The 18520-nt window shown below is 32.9% G+C and overlaps 2 protein-coding genes across 2 annotated transcripts; one reads left to right on the forward strand and one right to left on the reverse strand.

Moving 5' to 3' along the window:
- The first annotated feature begins 2257 nt into the window (after nucleotides 1-2257).
- LOC115986447 (rust resistance kinase Lr10-like) lies at nucleotides 2258-4771 on the forward strand. The gene is made up of 4 exons (XM_031109477.1): nucleotides 2258-2978; nucleotides 3122-3183; nucleotides 3277-3306; nucleotides 3578-4771. The coding sequence occupies exons 1-4, from the start codon at nucleotides 2266-2268 to the stop codon at nucleotides 4702-4704; spliced, it is 1932 nt and encodes a 643-aa protein (XP_030965337.1). The 5' UTR covers nucleotides 2258-2265; the 3' UTR covers nucleotides 4705-4771.
- Nucleotides 4772-13656: 8885 nt separating this feature from the next.
- LOC115986448 (rust resistance kinase Lr10-like) lies at nucleotides 13657-18159 on the reverse strand. Its single transcript, XM_031109478.1, has 3 exons — nucleotides 17454-18159; nucleotides 14981-15001; nucleotides 13657-14880 (listed from the first exon to the last, which is right to left on the reverse strand). The coding sequence occupies exons 1-3, from the start codon at nucleotides 18145-18147 to the stop codon at nucleotides 13763-13765; spliced, it is 1833 nt and encodes a 610-aa protein (XP_030965338.1). The 5' UTR covers nucleotides 18148-18159; the 3' UTR covers nucleotides 13657-13762.
- Between the last annotated feature and the right edge of the window lie 361 nt (nucleotides 18160-18520).

An 18520-nucleotide genomic window follows, 5' to 3' on the forward strand; every position in this document is an offset into this window, starting at 1 on the left:
TGACTAGATCACCAATGAAAACACAACTTTCCGTACAGACTTGGAAACAACTTTTACAATTTCATGGAAGTTTTTTGTTGACTCACGTGTCACGAGTCTTTGGCCAGGGCTTCAATTAAAAATGATTTGTTGACAATGTCTCATTAGTCATGGCTGGCTTCAATTGAAAATAATAAATGCCAGAAGTACTTTACCTCTGTGTTGAATGGCTCTGCTTGAATGCTAAGTACCCCCATCAGTTGGAATTCTACTAAGCAATTAAAACCAAGGATATTTCATGGGAAAATGATAATATTGAGGAGAAAGCAAATAAAAAAAAAATTATAGTTTCATATTTGGGACTAGTTAAACCCCACATTTTTAAAGTGGATATATTTTAAATCATACACTTTCATGATGCTGTGTACATAAACATTGTTACAAGTTGTATTTTACAGTTCTTCTCTTGATTGAGCCATTGTTTGTTGTTGTTGAATGGCCGCGTCTCAACCTTCACGTCAATTGATTTGATCAGAAGTTGAATTCTCTATAGGTACCGGTAAATCCAATAATGTTTGCACATTATAATCAACACATTTTCAAGGATATTTCGAGGCAATGGTCCCCCCTTGGTTAAAGTTTTTAGATGACATGATGTAATCATATTCTTAATAAGAAAATAGTATTAGACTCTACTTTACGGGTATGAGGCAGCGCGTGAGCTTATCTTGGATAGACAAGAAGTCCTCAACAACTAGTATTAGATTTGTTCAACGAAACAAAAGCGGTAAACACTTTTATTGCCAAGGTCAACTTAGAAAATTGTGTTTGGATACTTAAATTTGGATTTAGATTGAATTTTAAAGTAATGGACTTAAAATGCCTTGATTCCAAATCTATAATTTATAAAATTTCTTGTTTGGATACATTTTATACCTATGATCATTTGAAATTAAAAAATTTAAAAACTATTCAAGTATGTTTTTAAGAATTTCTAAAATTCCATGGGTTTAGAAGTTATTTCAAATTCAAGAATTTCAATGTTTAAAATCCTTTGTAGATTTGTCAAATTCAAATTCTAAAATTCTTGACATTTTTTTAAATTATCCAATCAAGGTATTTGAATTTTAATCACTCAAATCCAAATTTACATGCCTAAATCCTGTTATCCAAAAGTATCATTAGTGTTTTTAAATGGAATTGGGAGTTTCAGATTGTGGCAGTAAAGGGTAAATTCTTTGTTGGTACAACAAGATTAAGTGATAGTTTTAAAACTTGGCAAAATGAAGAAATCAAAGAAGATAAATGGCAGTTGTTGGGACTATGGTAGTCCTTCCATTAAGAAGGCAACATTAATAGTGATAGTGCTACTGGTATAGAGTGATCATTTTCTTTAGGGTAAATTGCAATTTATCCCATAGATTAATCCACAAACTTTGCCACATTCAACCCCTAAGGCATGGATTAAAATGAAACTATTAGGATTTGGTTCAAATTTACAAATTTTGCATGTTTTAGACAAACAAATTAACCCTATCATAAAAAATTTTAAAAAAATTAAAAAAAAAAAGGACAGACATTGTTGTATAGAGTCTATAGGCCAATGAAATACTACAATTTAATCGCTCCAAGGACAATTAAATTCAATTTTATAACGTGTTTGAAAATAATTGAAACGCCTAAGATATAAGGAATTATTGTTAAGTACCTTCATGCTACAATTTTATAGACACGTCCTTGAAAGTTCTATGGACCTCTCAATGTATAACAAGTTCACAGAAGCTTCATCATTACTTGACTCATTAAATTCTATATTGTAATGTAGAAGAAAATTTTCGTAGAATAATTCTATAACTGCGTGAAAATAATTGACTAATTCTCTGTCAAGGATCTAAAACATGATTTCCATTTCTTGATTACATTTGAAAATACTAATAGAATCATTAACAAAATTTTTCCTTCTCTTGATTACGTTAGGGAACAGAACTAATAATAATTAACGACTCCACATCCGAGTATGGGCCCTATGGGGAAGGGGTGGCAACTATTCAGTCAAAAATAACAGAGCTATTATCACAACTCGTCCACGTGGCACCGGCATTTGTGCACAAATTGTTGCACCGGCATTAGTCAAAACAATAATTGCAATTAGAGGATGAGCATATCCTTTTTCTTGACTTTGATTTTTCAATGGTCTCCCATTGATTTGCAGCCACAAAGCATCTCTATAAATATCGAGACGTCCCAAATTTCCAAGAATCTAACTTGCTAGCTGCTCTCTCTCTCATGATGTTCAGAGAGAACCTTCCCTTACTTGGGCTTCTGGTCCTCCTATTTGCTCTCTGCCATGAAGCTTGTATTGCTAAGGGACAAAGCCAGAACTGCAACTCTTCTTCTTCCTGTGGAAATCTCCATAACATCAGCTACCCTTTTCGACTAAAAGGTGCTCGTCAGCAGTGTGGATGTGATGCCGAATCTGCAGATGGCCTTGAACTTGATTGCGAGAATAACCGTGCTTCTTTGTTGGTTGATTCTGTGAAATTCTATGTCCAGGAAATCGATTATGATAATCAAACAATTCGACTAATGGATGCGAGTTTACACAAAAACACATGCTCCATTCCTCGTCTGCTCCCAAACATACATGATTCTTATCCTAATATTTTTCCTTCTTATTATAGTCCCCCTTTTTTATATTCTAATATTATGTATCTTTTGAATTGCACCTCACAACCCACCTCGCCACTCTATGTTCATGTCTCTCGTTGCATCGGTAACTCTTATTCTGCACAAACACACTTCTTCTATGCGTATTTTGGTAACCTTACGGCACTTGATCTTCCACCGTTATGCAGTATAGAAGGTTCGGTTCCAACTCGATTTCCGAATTCGACAGGCCTATCTGTTTTGGAGATTCAACAAGAATTGTTACAGGGCTATGAATTTCCTTGGATTAATGGTTGTCGTTATTCACAGAATAAGAAATTGAAATATAATTGGTGAGAACCCAAAAGATGCTCCATAAAGCCTTTTTTTTTTTTTTTTTTTAAATTAAATTGAGCATATTCACACAAATATGCTCAATTAATCTTCAATATATAATTATAGCTTACTCTCTTTTTTGACTTATATATCTTACCAGGTTTCGGGATTCTATTTTTCCATTCATTAAGGGTGTTATTAGCTACTTATTCTGGTACCAAGGTATGCCTTTCGGAGTTCATTAGTGTGCTTTCTATTAAATTTACTCTTTTCGGCTTCATGTTGTGATCTGTTTTCTTGGGATTCTTTCGACAGGAGGATTGCTTACTTTCGTCCAATACATAGGTGCGATTGCTTTTTGACATGTTGGTTTGGATGATTTTAGAGAACTCGAGTAATGACAGCCAATAAAAAATATAATAATGCCTAATACTAAACTAATTATCATATATCAAGTACAAAAATAATTAAAATACATTTTCACCAAATTTTTGTTTGTTTATTTATTCAGTATAGGATAATATATTGAGTTGTTTTGATTTATCAGAAATTAATAAATTGCAATTTAGGATTTAATTTCCTCATATTTACTGTTTTATACCTTTGTCTTCTGTAGTAGTATTTATCCTAGCAAGAGCTGAACAAGGAATTCTATGCTTCATTGCACTTTTGATATACAAATTTGGCCCAGGAAACAAGTTCATGGACGATGACATTGAAACATTCCTGCAGAGTCACAATTTAATGCCTGTAAGGTTCTCCTATTCTCAAATAAAGAGCATGACCAAAGGTTTTAAGTATAAATTAGGTCAAGGAGGTTATGGCTCAGTCTTCAAAGGAAAGCTTCAGAGTCGCTATCCTGTAGCGATAAAATTGTTGAAGTCAAAAGCCAATGGGCAAGATTTCATGAATGAAGTCGCTACAATTGGAAGGATACATCATATTAACGTGGTGCAACTAATTGGATTCTGTGTGGAAGGTTCTAAACAAGCTCTTGTATATGAGTTCATGCCAAATGGATCTCTAGATAAGTTCATCTTTTCTGAAAGAGAAAATAGCACCGTCTTGACTTGGGATAGAATATATGAGATTGCAGTTGGAGTAGCACAGGGAATTAAATATTTACATCAAGGTTGTGACATGCAAATTCTACACTTTGATATAAAGCCACATAATATTCTCCTTGATGAAAACTTTATCCCAAAAGTTTCAGATTTTGGTCTCGCAAAATTGTATCCGGTGGATGACAGCATTGTATCTCTCACTGCTGTACGAGGAACATTAGGATATATGGCTCCAGAATTGTTCTACAAAAATATTGGTGGCATATCACATAAGGCTGATGTTTATAGTTTTGGGATGTTGTTGATGGAAATGGTGGGAAGAAGGAAAAATTTGAATGCATCCGTGGAGAATTCAAGTCAGATATACTTCCCGTCGTGGATATATGACAAACTCGATCAAGATGAGGACCTTGAGGTGTTAAATGCCATTGAGGGTGAGAAGAAAACATTAAAGAAGATGATCATAGTTGCATTTTGGTGCATTCAAATGAAGCCCATTAATCGTCCTTCCATGAGCAAAGTCTTGGAGATGCTTGAAGGCCCGATAGAGCTCTTGCAAATGCCTCCCAAACCTTTCTTTGGTCCTGAGGAGACGCTAATTGAGGATCACACTAGTAATAATTCTGCAGGAATACCTACTAGTGATTCGGATAGTATTGTCACCTTAGTTAAAATGTAATTAAATTATCAATAATTTTATTATTAAATGTTCAGGTATATCACAAGCTTTCCATCATTCAATAATTCTATTTGTTTTATAGGTAACTTTTTAAACGACTATATACCATGTAATCCCTATGTAAAATCTATCAATAAAATAAAAGGTCAAATTTAAAGAGATCAGTTTTAGTCCTTGAAATTTAAAGAGACTTTTTATAGCCCATAAAATAATCTTAAAGTGATCACTTTTAATCCCTAAATAAACTTAGGTTCGATTTAAGTTTCAATTGAATGATGGCATGCCAATTTTTAGTTTGGCCACATCAGCTAATGAACTAAAAGTTATCACTTTAAACTTCAAGGGTTAAAATAGCTTATGTGTTAAATTTTAGGGACTAAAAATGTATTTACATTATAAATCAACTACTTCAAAAGTGTTAATAGCAATTCCATCAGTCCTTTAAAAATAGAAAAAAAAATGTTCATTTTTACACATTTTTGCTAAAAAAATTACCCACATTAGTGGGTCTATAATACTGTTTATTTGCAAAATTGCTACTGTAATCGTGTAAATATACACGGTTACAGTAGCTTTGTATCCAGTTAATTTCTTTTTCCTCTCACCTATGCTCTCTTCATCGAGAAGAAGAAGAAGAACAGATCCAACGTTCACCATATCCAACATCAACCTCCACCAACTCATCAACACCCAACTATCACCGATCCACCACCACAACCCATTTCAACATTTGGTAATTCAAACACAAAATCAAGTAAAAAACAACTCAAAATCAACCCAATTTCCACCGGAAAACCCATCCCAAGCCCAACTAAAAATCAACCCAAACCAAAATCAACTAAAAATCAAACCCATAAGAGAGAGAGAGAGAGAGAGAGAGAGAGAGAGAGAGAGAGAGAGAGAGAGGCAAATGTTGCCATAGCTACTGATATCGTTGTTGTCTCTAGAGTTGTTGTCGATGTCATTGGAGTCGTGTGGGGGGAGGGGGGTTGGGATGAGAGAAAGGCAAAGATTTGAGAAAGTGAGAATCGCGTGCATTGACTATTAAGATGAGAGAGATATTAATGAAGAGATAATAATAATAATAATAATAATAATGATTATTTAAATAAAATGAAGTGTATAATAGATAATTTGATTTGAGTATTTTATAAAAATGGTTGTATAAAGTAAAAAATGTAGGTTCTTTTTGTAAAATAAACATAAATTTTTACGGTTGCTAGGGCGCTTGCTCTAAAGATGCCTAGAGCTACAAGCCTACAACTACTAAACATAAATAAATCACTTTCACACTTGTTATCATGGGTAGCATACTAGCATACACAAAAATAAAATGGTTTAAGAACATGTTGTAAGAAATTGAAAAACCCCGGAAGAAGTTAAAACTTAACTTAGCCATGATTTTTAAAGTTCTTAGAAGAGAAACCCCAAATTTTATCGAAAGTTCTTCTAGTTTATAAACTAGTCCAAATATTTAGCCTTTTCAACTGTTTAATTAAACTAATCCAAAAAATTTTAGTTTTTATAGTTTGACTATCCATGTTTTTTTTATCTACACAAGCATTAGACTCAATAGTCAATCCTCTATTTCTTCATTTTTTTCCCTCTCTCCCCTCTCTTTTTTCTCTACTCTCACCTTCCCACCCACCACAATAATGCGGCTGCAATTTCTACTTTTCCGGTGTTCATTTGTCTTGTTCTTGATTTGCCTTGTTGAATTTCAAATTAGTTCAATTTTTCTTCATTCTTTCCTCTCACCGTCTCCGCCACTCCACCACATCCTTTCTTTATTTCTCTTCTTCTATCTCATTCTCACGTGTCTTCCCCTAGGGCCTTTGTTCAACCTTTTCTTTAAAGTCTTGTCCATCAACCCAAATCCCAATATTTCAACATACAAAAGTCTCATCCCCACCATATATTCAAAAATATCTTTTCAGTTCTCTATGTCTCATCTATTCAAAGTTTTCATGACTTCTCTCGTCTCATTTCCCTAAAAGTAACCGCATTAATTGCAAAATTTTGGCCTATTTTACATTAAAAAAAACTTATTTTTTATTTTATTTTATACATTTATTTTTATAAAACATTTACATCAATTTATTTATTTTACACGTCTATTCAATAAAATATTTATTTTTTTTTTTTTACAAATTTTTAATTATTTCCTCACTCACTACTCTCTCACAAACCCAACACTACCAAAAAAATACTAAAATATTAAATACATGAGCTACAGTAACCATACATATATACACAATTATTATAACACTTATGTATTTTATGCATAATTTTACTTCCATTAATGTATTGTGTTTTTTTACTCAAAATGTGTAAAATTGACTACTTTTTATATTTTGCAAAATTATGCACGATCTAATGTAGGATGTTAGATACATTTCAACATACTTTTTCACCAACATATATATCAAAAACATTCAAAATACTTTACTCAAACTTAGTTACCAAACAGGTCTTTAGTCTCCAACAATGGCTTAGTTCCAACTTCCAACATCAAACACCAATCCCACTTCATCTACACAAACACGCAGCCGATACAAAACAACCAACTTCATTGATCTTGATTCAAAAAAAAAAAAAAACCTTTAATGATCTCATCTCCAACTTCATAACATCAAATGTCAAACCCAAACACTACCTCAGCCACAGTGCCACATATAAAGCCCCAAAGCAAAACGCACAAAAGAAAATTCGTCCAAAATTAAAACCCAAAGGTAGGGACGGACTTAGGATTTTAAACTAGTGAGGTCGAAGTAAAAAAAAAAAAAAAAAAAAAAACTCCAAATAGGCATACATATATTATTAAAAAAATTTAAATACACAAAATCTTTATTTCTAAATATATTAAGATGCAATTATCTACAAACAAAGATAAAAAACAAAAACAAAAACAAAATAATGTTTTTTTATTTTAATACTAGGCTGGCTAGGAATTTTTAAAAAAAAAAAAAAATTAAAGCATTTACAGTGGTGGTGCTAAAACTTTTAGCTTTTGGCACTTCAAAAAATTATTTTATCTATTTTACCACCTTACTTTACTATACACTCAATATCAAATGTTCTATTTCTTTTATTATTTCATTGAAAATAATATAAACAACTCATTAAAATAATAAAGGAAGAGAGAGAATTTGAGTTTTTTAATTGAATGAAGAGATATAATCTTGTTGAGGTCTAAAAAATCATAACACCAAGGCCCAAAAATAGCACAATGGGCCAACCCCAAGGAAAGTAATATTAAAAGAGTTGAGCTCACCACAAGGGAAAAGGATGGTAAGTTCAAAAGATTTGAAACCCAAAACCCATGAAGGTATAGGCCTTAGGGCCCATGAAACAAAGGGAGGAAAGAAAAAGGCCTAGCCTGTCGAGATCAGAAGATCAAAGAGAGTCCAATGGAAAGAACTAGACCGAGATACCTAGAGGTTGCTAGGGGCTCGAGATCCTCGGGACGTGCAGCACGGCTAGGGTGGGATTGAGAAAACTCAAAAAGTGTACCAAGAAACACAAGGAATGAAGGACAGATATGTCCTTCTTAAGCACCTAGTGATGTAGCAAGGAACCAGAAGGCTTGGAGTAACCATTCAAGAACAAGGGGGGTGGTATCTCAGGGAACCCAGAATGAAGAACTATAAAGGGAAGTAGTTGGGAAAACCTTCAACTTGGCAGGAATGGATTCCACTCACTTGGGAAAAATGACAAGAAGAAGGACAGCCAAAAAAGTGAGTATGAAAATGTAAGAAGCCTTAAAGGAAGAGAAATTGGAGGTCAGCTCCCAAAGGACACCTCAGAATGGAAAGTCAACAAGGGGCTTTCAAGGAAACAGCACCAAAAAAAAAAAAAAAAAAAAAAAAAAAACTATGAGAAACAAGAAAAGGACCAACCCTTTGAGTGACTGGCACAACACGGGCTTTGGTACCCAATGGAGCAAAAGAGGGGAATCAGTGGTACCCCGGAATGACACTATAAAAGGGGAAGACAGCCAACATTGAAGGGGCATTCAGCAATAGTAAATCATAACAGAATCATTGAGAAAACTCTGTCAAAACTCAAAGAAAGTAGTAAAAGAAAGAGAAATATTCCCCGATATCCCAAAACAGCCACTATAGAACATACTTAGATTTAAAAGAATTCAAACTTTACAAGTCTTAGAGGCTTGGATAGCCATCTAAGTCTGTAATTTTTGAGCTTATTTGGACCTTATAACACGTCATATATATATATATATGTATATTCTTGCTTGCTAATATATACGTATTGTAGGATTCTTGCTCTGTGCACCACTTGGTTTGTAAATAGCCCATTTAGCTGCGATGAACCAAGTTCAATCCCTTCAAACTACAACAAAAAAGCCTAGGGTCCTTGCTTCAACTTGGGCCTAGACACTGTCCAAAAAAGGACCCTCACAAATCTTAATAAAATATTGTATTTTATTTTTAACAATTTACTACAATCAACCAGTATTATACAAGTTTACTGTAATTGCAAAAAAATTAATTTTAGCTTCTCTTACAACACATGATTTTTTGGTTCTATGGTAGTAAAATAGTTTTTTTTTTTTTTTTTTTGCAATCACCATTGTGAATGTTTTTATTGTTTTGTTAAGTTTTTGGGTTGGATAGTTCCTATTTGGATTAGATTAGCTAGTCTGATTGGGGAAAAGAGGGGTCTAAGGTTTTGGAAAGGGAGCCCAACTACAAAAATAAAATATAAAATAACTATATATATATATATATATATATATAATTGGACTTGGGTTTGTCCATGCTCAAAGCACAAACACAAACGAAATAGCTCAAACACCTTCACCTTCACCTTCACAAACCCACATACCACAATCAAGACAAAACCACGACCCTCCATTCATCAAGCACTACTCCAAGCATGGTTGTTGTTGCAGTCACTGCAAAAAGCCCAACCATGCCATCCATGGATGCTGATTGAGCCACCACCTAATGCTTAGTGGGAAGCATTGGGTATATCTATAATCTCTCGTAATTCTACTTGAGATTGTTTATTCCTTGAGATTTTGATGTCTTAGAGAGAGAGAGAGAGAGAGAGAGAGAGAGAGAGGAGAGAGAGAGAGAGAGAGAGAGAGAGAGAGAGAGAGAGAGAGAGAGAGAGAGAGAGAGAGAGAGAGAGAGAGAGAGAGAGAGAGAGAGAGAGAGAGAGAGAGAGATGGTTTTTCCTTTTTTTTTTTTTTTTTTTAATTTATAATTCTCTAGCAAGGACCAGAGCATTGCCAGGTCTAGCGAGGGTCCTCTCCAATGTTAAAATTGTGGGACAAAATATTGAGAGTGATGCATGTGTTTTTTTAGCCTTGGGTAAATTGTAAATTATACCTCTAACGTTTGGGGGTGATTAGATTTTATACTCTGAAACTTTAGAATTTAGATTTTACCCCCTGATGTTTGGGGGTGTTTAGATTTTGCATCATTTTAGAATTTGGATTTTACCCCTATATTTTAGGCGTGATTGGATTTTACTCCTTAAAATTTGAGAATGTTTAAATTTTACACCCTAAAGTCTCTGAATTTGGGAGTGTGAATTCCAAACACTCCCTAACATTAGGAGGTAAAATCCAAAGTTTGAAATTTCAAGGTGTAAAATCCAAACACCCCAAACTTTAGAGGGTAAAATCCAAAATTTGAAATTTCAGGGTGTAAAATCTAAACACTCTCAAACCTTAGGGGTGCAATTTGCAATTTACTCTTACTGAACTATTAAAATAGCTACATTGATGTGAATGCTCTAACCTATGCTTTTAAAACCCTTTGATGGAACAAAATCTTATTCAAAGAACTAAGTTAAAGACACTCTTTGTTTTTAACGTTAATCTTTATAAACTCCTTCCATCAAGGAGTTTATTATTAACAACGATTATTAAGTAACTGATTACCTTATGCATATTCATAATTAGACTCCTAAAAGGATGAAAATTTATCTATCACTTATATTATTAAATATATATTAAAATAAATCTAAATACATAAATTAATAATTGGGATAATTTCTTGTTACATTAAATTTCCTAATGGAGATAAACTTGCATACTTGGTTCTCCCACCAAGCCCACGTAACATTTAAATAACTTAAAATGGGCAATTGTAACTATGATATGACTAATGTATGTACTTCTAATGCCATCTAGTTATAAAATGTTCGCTCTCAAATAAAGAATCCAATACATAATTACTTAAATAAAAAATTCAATACATGGATTATGACAATTATGCCCTTGATTATAACAATACCTCCTTCCTTTTTTACAATATTCTTCACGTGAGAATTTTATGAGAGCACTAGCATCAGCTGTGCTAGGCCAAATGCTATTTTAACATACAAAAAACTATTTTTATCTATTTTAACACATAATTTTACAATACGCCCAACGTCACATCTTTTATTTTAAAATTCAACGCATTAAAATAATAGGGGTAATTACATTCCCCTCCCTTGGGGTTTGAGAGAATGACACTCCACCCCAAACTTGAAGGGAAAAAATACTATCGTCCATTGAGATTTGAAGAAACTAACACTCATCCCCCCCCCCCCCCCCTTTCCCCTTCTCTTTTGTTTATATTAGTAATGATATATTCTAAATTTTTATAAGAATCTCTTGATAAAAATTTAACCATGGTTAGTAAAAATAATAGCCAATAAATTTAGAATAAAAAAGCAGAATATATGAAGCACCAAAACACTTGCAACAACAAATCTCTCCATAACCCATTGAAAAAAGAAAAAAAAATAATAAGCAAAATTCATACTTAATATTTTAAAATACATTTTAATTAAAAATTAAAAACAAAGAATTTTAATTACGAAATAAGATAATTTGAAAACTGTCCTTAAGCAAAGGGCAGGTTAGTACACAACATCTTCAATAATAATGCAACAAAATTTGGTTAATTGAATATCAATGGGAGGGAAATGTTTTTTTCCTTTCAAGTTTGGAGTGGAATGTCATATCTCGAAACCTCAAGGGAGTGAAGTGTAATTACCCTAAAATAATATAGTCAATCCATTAAAAAAATATAAACAACCCGACAAAAATATTCATTTCTTTATTTCACTCTATCTTTCTCTCTCTGTCTAAAGCCTTGTCCTTATCTCTCTCTTCCCCTATGTCTCACCTCTCTTATAACTACTTCTCCTTCCCCTTTTAATGTTAAAAGGGAGTGGTATTTATTCCGCTTCCCCTACTTAATTTTTAAAACATTCAAATAAGGGGAAGATTTCAATTTCATCATTACCCCTCTCTCTCTCTCCTTACCCTTTTACCCTCCACTCTCATTTTCCTACAAACTTCCAATTGGAATAGGATACTTTCCATTTTAAATCCCTTTTATTTCATCTATTTCTTAATTAAGATATATTTTTTAGATCTAACTACCTATAGACTACAACATTATTTGAAATTATAAATAATGTGCTAGTTATCTCTAAACTAGTTTGGAGAGGTCCAATATCTTTTGATTAGATGTGAATTTTGAAAATCTAATTATTGAATTGCATGTTCTTATTATATCCTCTATGCTTACAAAATTTAAAGAAGATCAAAGATTAATAACTATGTCATCAAAGACATGTTTAAAATTTAGGTTTTTGTGATAAAAAAAATTATACATAAGAAATAAGTTTATTGATCAAATTATGGATGTGCATGGGTCGGGTTATGTCGGGTTGAGAGGATTTTTCAACCCAACCAAAAAAAATCCAACCCATCACAGGGGTACAACCCAACCCAACCCAACCCAACCCAACCCACATGGATCAGGTTGGGTTGGGTTAAACCTATGGGTTGGACAGTTTTTATTTTTTTTTATTACTGTTATTAATAACTTGAGCAGAAAAAATATATATTTCACTTGCCACCTGAGTTGATAAATAAAATATTCATAAACTAGTATATTAACCCAATTATAAACAAATCATATCCAACTGAGTAGATAAACAAAATATACATGAATTAGTATCACAACTCAGTTATAAACAAATAGTATCACAACTCAGTTATCACAACTCACTTGCCACATGGATCGGGTTGGTTCGGGTTAAACCCATGGGTTGGACAATTTTTATTTTTATTTTTTTATTACTATTATTAATAACTTGAGCAGAAAAAATATATATCTCACTTGCCACCCGAGTTGGTAAATAAAATATTCATAAACTAGTATATTAACCCAATTATAAACAAATCATATCCAACTGAGTAGATAAACAAAATATACATGAATTAGTATCACATCTCAGTTATAAACAAATAGGAGTGGAATGGGAGAGTGGGAGTGGGAGTGGGAGGCCGCAGAGAGAGAAATAAGATTGTTAGGGTTTGTAAGGTAATTGGGTTTTAGATAGAAAGAGTTGAATGTGAAAAAACATTATTAATTATATAATATATTTCTAAATATATATAATTTAAATTTTAAATATATAGGTGGGTTGGGTCAGGTTAGGCGGGTTTGTGATTATTATGACCTGTAGCAAACTCGATCTGCTATTAAAAAAAATTCATAACAAAACCCAACCCACTAACCACTAAAAACTGTTGGGTCAAGTCGGTTTTAGCGAGTTGGTGGGTTGACTGTACACCCCTAGATCAAATAATGAATAACATTTGATTTGAATGAAATTTGAAGAGCATATTAAGAACATTAAGAACATACAATCCAACAATTAAATTTTCAAAATTCATATTCACTTAAAAAGTATAGGAGGAATTTGAAGGAAACCTTGACCATATATTATTAAATCACACTTTAAAATGTACATATTAAACTTAAATATATTAGTCTACGGTAAGTAGTACCACTAGAACAATATAAATTCTCATAAATAAAAACAATATAAATTAAATATAAATTCTCATAAATAAAAACAATATAAATTACAATGGACCCACTTGAGCTTTAGCCTGAGGAGAATGTAATCTAACAGTCTTAACAAAAATCATTTACTTATTAATTATAGTGCTTCCATTCAGAATTAGGTAGAAAAATTTAGATACTGCTTTCTAGAGCGTGGCTGCATATTATTTTCATTCTGATTCAGAAATTACACTCAGTGTTATATGAGAGCGTCTATCAGGCACGATTAAACTTTGATTCATTGAATGTGTGGACTCAAAGGGATTTGGTGGAATTTTCAGATCATCCCCCTCTCCTTCTAACATTTGAACCACAATTTTCATAGAGGGGCGATTAACAGGATACCACTGGATACACCAAAGTCCCACGATAGCAAGTTTCTTTGCTATCTTGGCATGTCTCTCTTCTTCAAGTTGAATTCCTGGGTCTTCTCCACGATCCAATTGATTGTGAATCCATTCTGGAAAGTATACTTGACTTGTGTTCTCCACTGTATTATCGATATTCTTTCTCCCCCCAACAATTTCTAATAGTAACATTCCAAAACTATATACATCTGACTTATGTGACACGGTCGTCCCAAAATTCCTAGATAAAACCTCAGGTGCAATATAGCCCATTGTTCCCCTTGCAGCAGTCATAGAAACCACACTGTTTTCTTTGGAACACAACTTGGCAAGACCAAAATCAGAGATCTTGGGGTTAAAGTTTTGGTCTAGCAAAATATTATGAGGTTTGATATCAAAATGTAGAATTTGTTGGTCACACCCTTGATGGAGGTAATCAATTCCTTTGGCTATGCCCAAAGCAATATCTTGAAGCTTCTCCCAACCAAGTGTATGATTCTTACCATTAGCAGAGAATATGTACTTTTCAAGAGATTTGTTTGGAAAATATTCATAAATGAGAGCTCTCCGAAGTCCATCAGCGCAGTAGCCTACCAAGCGAGCCACATTAACATGGTGGATTGTCCCCATTGATCTCACTTCATTAATGAACTCTTCACCATTTCCTTTGGAATTGTTGAGGATCTTAACAGCTACAAAGACATCATTGGAAAGGTTTCCTTTGAACACAGTGCCATAACCTCCTTGTCCCAATTTGTCCTTGAATTGTTTTGTTATCCTCTTAATATCGGCATAAGTGTATCTTGTGGGTTTCAGAGCCCTGTAATCCTGCAAAAACTTCTCTATCTTAACTTGACTCTCTTTTTCTAGTCTATTTGAGCGAAAGAAATGGCAGAGACAAATGAAGACTAGCACAAGAAGAAAGGAACCTAAGAGTGATCCTGCATGTAAACCATTTCAACTATGAATCCTTTATAAATGTACATAGGCAGCCAAAAGAATAGAAAAGAAAAGAAACAAAGTATGAATAAACAACTTTACCTATTAGCTTTGCCGGTGAACCTGCACAGTTGTAAAAGAAAAAGAATTATCAGATAACCATACTTCCAAAATTGAGTTCTTAGCTTTGAAGACCACTGTAAGCGCAAGAGTTAAGTGAGTTAGGTTCCTACGAGTGCGAAACCAGAATTTAGACTATGGGTCCGTTTGGATAGAACTTATTTTGCTGAAATTGAAAACTGAAAATACTGTAACAAAATAATTTTTAAATGTGTAAATAGTGCCGTGGGACCAATTTTTAATGAAAAAGTTACTGAAAAGTGAAATTTGTGGATCCCGTACACTGTTCATAGGACCCACAAGACTGATAAAGGGGCTAAAAAGTCAACAAACTATGGCACTGTTCATGAATAGTAGCTGTTGTCCCCCCTAAACACGTGTGCAGAAGAAAAAAAAAAAAAAAAAAAGAGTGAGAGAAGAAACGGAAACGTGAAACACAACCTCCAGATCCAAACACATACTAACTAAGCAAGGCAAGCCACAATGACTCGAACCCTTTCCTTCGCAACATTGATCTATCATTATCCCTCTCATTATTCTTTCTCAATTGCTTTCTTCTTTGTTGGCTTTAAAATTGAAGTGCTCATTGCTAAGAGCTTTCAGCTCAATTTGCACTTCTTGATGTTCCAAAAAGAAACACTGAGGGTTCAAATTCCTCCGCTTCCAATTATCAATTTTTTAACAAAAATGAAGTACAACCTTATATTGTTGTGTTTATTATCAAAATTCTGCCCTAAATTTATAATTCTATAACTTAAATTGTTGTGTTTCTTTCCAATGTTTTATATTCATTTACGGATCCTTTCTCGTATTGTAACTATTTCTCATATTGATTCTCAACAACTACAACAAGAACAACAACAAAAATAACTATTTCTCATATCTTGTAATTTCTCAACTTGACAAAGTTTATATTTTCATTCTGAAGGGGTGAATCTTACAAACCACCCCAAATATTATGATAATTTAAGATTTTTCACTTCTGCCTTTTTGAAGCCGGTGGAAGAAATTGCCTGCTTATGCATGGTTGTACCATACTGGACTTTTCTATCAGACCAAGGCGTCTCAAAATAATTTGAGATATGTGAAAATTTTAAGTGAGGCATTTTTATTTAAAAATTTTTATTTCATTCCCAAAAAAATTATTTAAAATTCATTATAATAATAATAATAATTATTATTATTATTATTACCTTTTCTTTTTTTAAGAATAATTTTTATAACAAGTAAGAGAAGCAAGATTTGAACGTTAGTTCTCTTTGTAGAGAATACTAGGTTATACTATTAAGTTACAAGACTCTTAACATCTTCCAACATAATATTTCATTATCTTATAAGCCATTTCGATTAATTTCTAGTTGATTTGTGAGATTTTACGTTATATTTTTTATTTTTCTATTTCTCAATTTTTTATTTTCTAACAATAGTTTTATCAAGAGAATCTATTTGGAAGTCAATTAAATTTTCCACTATTCTCTCATTTGTTTCCTTAAGTTTTTCTTATTCAAATTAATATATTTGGTAAACATTTATAATTGAATAATATATGAATAAAATAAATACCATCTACAACATAAAATTTATAATAGGATAAGCATAAAATAAATATTAACGCTTGGAACAATAGTATCTAGTTTATCAAAGTCAATATTGCAAATTTCATTAATAAAATAATTGCCCAACAACATCAACATGAATTAATAAAAATTAAAAAAAAAAAAAAGATAGATTTAACACAAAAATCAATGAAATAATACTAATGAAACCAAATTTAATTAAAAAATATGATTTTTTTAAAGAGTTTTAATATACCTTGGATAAGGCACTCATGGGGGAGGAAAGATAAAATATAATATTGGATGACCGGAGTTGAATTATAAGAAATTGATCATTAATGGTAGTTTGGTTAGATTTCTATTGATCCACAATTTTAAAGGCCTTATTGGGTGCGAAAGAGAATAAACAATCCATCTTTAATATTTTTTTTCCAATAAAATTATTTGCTAACTAAAATTTTTGGGGGCTTTCTTTAATAATTAGGCGATGGCCTAATCGATGTAGCCTAAGAGCCGGCCCTGTATTAAATCTAAGTGCAATCAAGAAAGCTTGTGCCAAATCTATCTTTTCTTTATAAAAAGAAATAATAATAATAACAATAAATAAATAAATAAGGAAAGAAAAAGAAAGCATGTGCCAACATAATAAATAAATAAAAAGTTATTAAATCAATTGAAAAAAATTTACGAATTTCCAATTAGTCATTAACTATTGTCTGGGCAAAGAATTTCTCATAAAATTGTAAGCCATGGTTGGTGGAATCTGGCTTGACTAATTATCCCCTTCAAAATTAAACAAATTCCGCTTTCACATAGTTCTAATGGGTCTACATTGAAATAAATTGAAGAAATTAAATAGTAAATACTTGTTTTATGTTTGGAAATTAAATAGTAAATACCTCTTTTGTGTACTAAGCATCGAGTTTTGAAGGTATTTTCCATCCTTGTACATTTATGGCCATTCACATAGCAGCTTCCGCACATTGTATTTTTCCACTGCAAGGAAATATACTTTCTGTCGTAATACATACTAACAGGAAGTGGCTCTAAGTCATACATCTTCTGGCAAGATTTCGGCATAGAAATAGCATTTTCATCAGACATTAAAGCTACGATTTGGTAATGATGGGTACTGCTTAAGCAAGGGATAAGCATACCACCATCCCGAACTGAATTATCGTAAGTTGAACAATTGAAGAGGGTGTAGTTAGAGTAGTCGTAAAACGCAAAAGGAGATGAAGTTAAATTGGGGAGCAGTCTTGGATCATTGCAACCATCTGGATCATATAAATTAATCCGCTGCTCCATGGAATAATCGATATCCTTTACATACAACTTCCCTGAATGTGGCAGCTCGAGCATGGTATCTACACCGTTCTCGTTGCAAGATAGCTCAAACCCGGGGTATCTACACCGTTCTGGCTGTTGGCCCTTTAGCCAAAATGGGAACTGGATGGTTGGGCCATCATCTCCGCACCTTGTTTCGTTGCACCCACCTGGCTCTACTCCAAACTCAGAAGCATTTGCTAACAGGACAAAGCAAAAGAGAATCATGCACAATTGTAAGGAATTCTCCATCTGTGTTGTTTGCATACAACTGTAAGGAATAAGAGTGTTTTTTTTTTTTTTTTTTTTTTTTAAATTATGATTACTATGTATGTATAGGGGATTTGCTCCTCCTCCAATAGTATGTTGAAGCGACCAAGAAATTTCCTCTCACCAAATTTTCAATGATTGTGACCCTCTTCCGTGTGTTGCCCAACTTCTCGTGGCGTTTCTCCTACGCCACTCTCAAGTCTCAATATCTCTTTTCACTGTACTACAAAACAGAGCATTTAACTTAAAACTGGCGTTGTTTTCTTTTTCTTTTTTCATTTTTTCCATACCAGTCTTCATTGTTTGCATAGTCTTCAAAAACATTTCCCCATATTGTTTCATGACAATTTCAGGGGGGAAAAAGTTATTT

This window comes from Quercus lobata, chromosome 4 (genome assembly GCF_001633185.2).
Source record: "Quercus lobata isolate SW786 chromosome 4, ValleyOak3.0 Primary Assembly, whole genome shotgun sequence".
Taxonomy (NCBI): Eukaryota; Viridiplantae; Streptophyta; class Magnoliopsida; order Fagales; family Fagaceae; genus Quercus; species Quercus lobata.